Below are 5,550 nucleotides of genomic sequence, written 5' to 3' on the forward strand. Positions count from 1 at the left end.
AAGGCTAGGGTCAGAAGGTTTAGGTTTTTGGCTATGGTTTTGGTGCAAATTTTGTATGGTTTGGAGTATATATGAAAGAGATATAAGCGCTCAAAGGTTAAGGTTTTGATTTGGGAGCTACTGTCACTCTTTTTGGCATAACGCACGTGTACGGTCAGCAATTGAGGATCGGCGACCGCGACTGGAGAGAGTACTTTTGCGGCTACACTTTTCATATTGTTCTTACTGGATTCTAAGTTGAAATGAAGGAGTTTTTGGATTTTGAAGTTAGTGCATGCAATCTAAGGGTAGTAAATAATCCGATTTGCTAGTAGTTGTCCCTTGAGCTATATCTTGAGAAATTTGACAAGCTTTTCGCTCAAAATTTTAGGAAATGTGTAATTTTATGTTAGTAAACATTGTGCATAAGTTTTATGACATTTGAGTATTGGGTTATTGAGATATTAAGAAAATAGTTCTCAGGTGCTTGTAAATTAGGGTTTAGAGCATCTGCTAGGATTTCTTAGATGCCAAAAGATCAAGAGTGAATTTGTGGTTGGTTTTTTTTGTGATAAAACTAAAGAGTGAATCCTACCTACCTTATAAATTTTGGACAAACTAAACGGTTAGATCAAGAGTTATGAATTTCTAAAGTTTAGAAAAAGAAAACCTTTTGCGGAAAAAATATGTGTTGAAGTGATTTTGTTATATTTTGAGTTTTATGCAAAATAAAGGAGTTTTGGGAGGCTAAGCCAAGATTCATATAAAGGTTTAAGCTACACTCTCTACAGCTAGATACCCAGTGTATTCCTAGATAGCAAATCACACCATATGACACCGTACTACATATCTATTTTCTTGTTCATCATCTTGTCCAAGTGCCCAACCTATTCCAATTGAACTTGCATCCTTTGTTAATACTATTGGCCTTCTACACTCATAATTTACTTACTTCAAAGTTGGAGGTGAAGAAAGAAGGTTTTTAAATTTTTCCATAACTTTTCTTTGTTCTTCTTTCCATTGAATTTTTTTATTTTTTCTTGACAACTCATAAAATGGATCTGCTACATCTGCAAAATGTGGTATCCATATATGATAGAAAATACATGCTCCTAAAAACCTTCTAACTTCCATTGTGTTTGTACATTCTTTCATTTTTTTTATAACATCAATTCTTTCTATATTTGGCTTACATCCATATGACCCATATATATGTCCTACCACTAAAACTTCTTTTACTCCAAATATTGATTTTGCTCCTGATAAGGTTAAATGAACCTCTTCTAATCTTGTCAAAATCTTTTCACAATCATCAATATTTCACTTATTGCATAAATCCATGTCAAATCTAGATATGAAGAAATTATACTAAAATTTAATAAAAAAATCTATACCAAATGGTTTTATGTTGTGTTTGTTTAATAAAGTTAATGTGCTATTTTTGCATTCTAATTTCAAAAAAATAAATTATAATAAAAAATATTTATATTTAAAAAAATATATATGTTTTTCAAAATAATATTGTTATAATACCACTTTTAGAAGAAGGCTTGAAGACTCCAAAATATAAGTTTAATAGACAATTCAATAGACAATAAGAAAAAAAGGTTTAAATTTAATGATGGTTTTCAACCTTGTTTGTTTAAAATCATTTCATTATTAAGTTTTGGCAATGCAAAGGTTAGTTATTATTAGAATTAATGATGAATTTCATCAAATCATGATTTTTTTATTTTTTTTATTTCTTAATTGTACCTTTTTACTATTTTGTGCTTAATTATGCATTGACCTGAATAAGATACTTATATTTTTAATATAAGATACTTGACTGAATAAAAATATCCTAATTATTACATACCAAATTCTGAAACCATAAATGATAATGGATTTTTAAAAATAGATAACACACAACAAATCTATTTTATATCTCAACACTCAAATAAGAATATTACCAAATCAAAAATATATTATTAGTATGATTAACTAAATATTTTATATCTATTTTATATCCCAAGACCACTTTCAATCTTTGAATTTCCAACTTCTATAACAAGCACAAATACAATCAACAAACAATCCGAATATTGATTAGCAATGCATAATATGACTTAACTATGTCCAACTTGAAAATTAATCAGGTGACATGTACATTGAAATGAACCAACAAATAGCACAAATAGTTTCTTAATTTAAAGCGTGACATAGTAAGTTTGAGAACTGAACGACGAGGGTGCCCAATGACCTGGTCTTTGCCATCAAAGTTTCAAGTATATTGCACCCACAAGAGTAACAATTATGCACATCTCTAGTCACACACATACAAGATTGGAACCCATCTACTCGCGGGCAGAAGAGAAAGTTTGATAGGCGTGCCCGTAGCCCATCAGGCTTATCCTCTGTGGACCACTCGCTGGAATCCTGCCTCGGCAAATTTGAAGGCATTCCATGGCTATGTACTCGCAGGATGAGACTACAACAACAACGTCTCTCGCTGTGTTCGGGAGCAACATCGTCAGCTATGGCCGCTACTGCTTTCACTGCGGCCCGTGTGCCTACCGCGGCCTCTCTCCAGGTTCTCAGTCTCGCACCTACACCTGAATTTCGTGTGTTTTGGACCCGATTTTCCACTGTGAATGGCCTGGCGCGAGCGCTAGCATTGTTAGAATGTGCAAGAGACACTGCAGTACGTGGAATGAGGTCACCACGTCTTGCGTGAGCAACGAAGCTAGTGCAGTTCTGTGTAACCAGTGAGATGAACGATGTGGAAGTGGGTTGGCCACTAGGACCTTCAAGATTGTGGGTCAACGTTTTAAGCTGGATTAGCCAAATTGCTGCAGTTTGCTGGCGCTGTCTAAGTGGGTTTTGAGCTTCACGAAGAGCCTGGGAGATCTGGAAACCACGTGTTATTGCAAGTCATGGATGGTTGCTTCAGGAAATGCTTCTCCTGAGCCATCTCCATGCATTTGTGCAGATTGCGGGATCCAATGGACTCGCGGAATTCTCCGGGATGAAGAGCGTTAATTGTGTTACCTTCGAAAAACGCTCCGATGATCTCTCTACTATCGTCGCTGCTCAGACCGTTGTGGTAAGTAATACCTTATCAGTGCTCATATCTCATCCGTCACACGTCTTTTGGAAGAGTGACACACATGTACGCATTCTATTTTGAAACTAGATTTCAAAATTCGTAATTCAGACTATGACCACATTGTTAATGTATACGATTACTGACAATTGCGATTTTATTCTGCAGGCCGCCAGCTCCGGAGCCAGCAGGGCCGTCACCGAGGCCAAGATCAAGGTTGCCATCAACGGATTCGGACGTATCGGACGCAACTTCATCCGCTGCTGGCACGGCAGGAAGGACTCTCCCCTCGACGTCGTCGTGATCAACGACACGGGAGGTGTGAAGCAGGCGTCTCATCTGTTGAAGTATGACTCCATGCTCGGCACCTTCAACGCAGACGTTAAGGTTGAGGGCAACGATGCCATCAGCGTGGACGGAAAGGTGATCAAGGTGGTGTCCGACAGGAACCCTCTGAACCTGCCATGGGGGTAAGTGATGAACAGATCCTAGTTGCAGCGTGGGATGAGCAGGGAGCTGCGTTAGTAACATGCGAATTGGCGAGGGCCGTATTCTGGGTGGCATCATGGGGGTGGTTGGGAGGAGGACCTGGTGAGATGGAGTGATATGTGTCGTGACGAGTTGGTGGTAATTTGTTGCAGCGAGATGGGCATCGACCTGGTGATCGAGGGAACCGGAGTGTTCGTGGACGAGGCGGGCGCCGGCAAGCACATCCAGGCGGGAGCGAAGAAGGTGTTGATTACGGCGCCCGGAAAGGGTGCGATCCCGACGTACGTGGTGGGCGTGAACGAGCAGGACTACAAGCACTCGGACGCGATCATCAGCAACGCATCGTGCACGACGAACTGCCTGGCGCCGTTCGTGAAGGTGTTGGACGAGAAGTTCGGGATCATCAAGGGCACAATGACGACGACCCACTCGTACACGGGTGACCAGAGGCTGTTGGATGCGTCGCACCGTGACTTGAGGAGAGCGCGTGCCGCAGCTCTGAACATCGTGCCGACGTCGACGGGAGCCGCGAAGGCGGTGGCGCTGGTGCTGCCGAACTTGAAGGGGAAGATCAACGGAATCGCGCTGCGAGTGCCGACGCCGAACGTGTCGGTGGTGGACTTGGTGGTGCAGGTGGAGAAGAAGACGTTTGCGGAAGAGGTGAACCAGGCATTCAGGGATGCGTGCGAGACGGAGCAGCTGAAGGGAGTGTTGGCGGTGTGCGACGAGCCGTTGGTGTCGGTGGACTTCAGGTGCACGGACGTGTCGTCGACGGTGGACTCATCGCTGACGATGGTGATGGGAGACGACATGGTGAAGGTGGTGGCATGGTACGACAACGAGTGGGGATACTCGCAGAGGGTGGTGGACTTGGCGAACCTGGTTGCGGAGAAGTGGCAGTAGAAGGATGGCGTGGAGATGGAAGCGATCCGATGCGGTCCCAGTGGCGGTGGCGGTGGCGATGGGTGTGCCGGAGCTGCGAACAGTTGGCAGCAGGCGCGGTGAGTGAGGCACCGCGGGTGTGCGGGAAAGGAGTGAGGTCGCAGTGGGATTGTGGGGGATGGATCGAGCCTTGGGGGATTGTTGTGAGAGTAGTAGATGTTCATCGCCAAGGTGGCGGTGAGACTCAGGAGTTCCCCGAAGGTGGCATTGCTAATGTACTCATTCGTCGAGCCTCATTCTTTCACAGCCGAGCAGCGGGAGTCAGTGGCTTGTTGGAATTTATTTTGTCAGAAACTGAATACCCGAATGTATTGTACGCTATGAAGCATTAGGAATCCAATGCACGTCGTTGCTTCTCTATACTCACGTCTTTGTTTGTGTTTTTTTTGTGTATGAGACTTTCAGGTCTGAGTAGTTGACCCTTACCTTTTCACTCACGGACGTTTAAATTCACGTCCTGATTCAAGTGTATGATGCATAAGTCTTGGTGACTCAATGATTCTTGTTTCCACACCTTTAACTGCTTAAAGCGACCTATCAAATAAGTTTCACTTTATTTTTTTCTTCATGTGGCTTGAACATTTTGTGTTAGCCGACAAAATTTAGCAAATTCCAGTTGGTTTCTCACAATGAACCACGTTTCCTATGCTATGTCTGGTGTTCCTCAAAAAGATCAATCTCATTTGCAGTTGGCAAAGAACATGACACCTTCATCACGTACAGATTTGTCTTCACCAACTATTATTACAGCTTCAGATTATAATAATGGTTGTATTTAATGCTGGAAAAAGAGGACTTTACTTCAGCCAAATATATAAAAGCTAATCTTGTTGGAAAGGTGTTACATGAGGAATTCTGGTAGGGAAGGTTGTCGAGGAAACGACTTGATAATATTCTGTGAGGTAAAGAACAGAATGACTTCATGTAGGGACAGAAGAAGAATAGGTAGTTTTAAGCCAAATACCGAATACTTCTGTCGCAATGATGAACAACAGATTCATACAATTTTTCTCCTTTTTTAAATTAGAGGGGAGAGGAGTGCCGACCGCACTGGA

The 5,550-nt window shown here is 42.2% G+C and overlaps 1 protein-coding gene across 2 annotated transcripts; it reads left to right on the forward strand.

Moving 5' to 3' along the window:
* Positions 1–2,471: 2,471 nt before the first annotated feature.
* LOC112284729 (glyceraldehyde-3-phosphate dehydrogenase A, chloroplastic) lies at positions 2,472–4,857 on the forward strand. 2 transcript variants are annotated; one of them, XM_024524860.3, is made up of 4 exons: positions 2,472–2,551; positions 2,817–3,064; positions 3,233–3,534; positions 3,706–4,857. In XM_024524860.3, the coding sequence occupies exons 2-4, from the start codon at positions 2,915–2,917 to the stop codon at positions 4,454–4,456; spliced, it is 1,203 nt and encodes a 400-aa protein (XP_024380628.1). In that variant the 5' UTR covers positions 2,472–2,551; positions 2,817–2,914; the 3' UTR covers positions 4,457–4,857. The 2 variants fall into 2 exon arrangements, with proteins under 2 accessions (XP_024380628.1, XP_024380627.2); XM_024524859.3 differs by having other exon boundaries at positions 2,951–3,064.
* The last annotated feature ends 693 nt before the right edge of the window (positions 4,858–5,550 follow it).

The sequence above is a fragment of the Physcomitrium patens genome, chromosome 7 (genome assembly GCF_059467195.1).
Source record: "Physcomitrium patens ecotype Gransden chromosome 7, ASM5946719v1, whole genome shotgun sequence".
NCBI classification, from domain to species: Eukaryota; Viridiplantae; Streptophyta; class Bryopsida; order Funariales; family Funariaceae; genus Physcomitrium; species Physcomitrium patens.

What these genes read in the sequence shown, in the direction of transcription:
- LOC112284729 (XM_024524859.3), top strand. Translation starts at nt 2,498, where the DNA reads ATGGCCGCTACTGCTTTCACTGCGGCCCGTGTGCCTACCGCGGCCTCT. An exon ending in TCGCTGCTCAGACCGTTGTG is followed by an intron (nt 3,065 to 3,232) that starts GTAAGTAATACC and finishes TTTATTCTGCAG; the next exon opens with GCCGCCAGCTCCGGAGCCAG. An exon ending in CCTCTGAACCTGCCATGGGG is followed by an intron (nt 3,535 to 3,705) that starts GTAAGTGATGAA and finishes AATTTGTTGCAG; the next exon opens with CGAGATGGGCATCGACCTGG.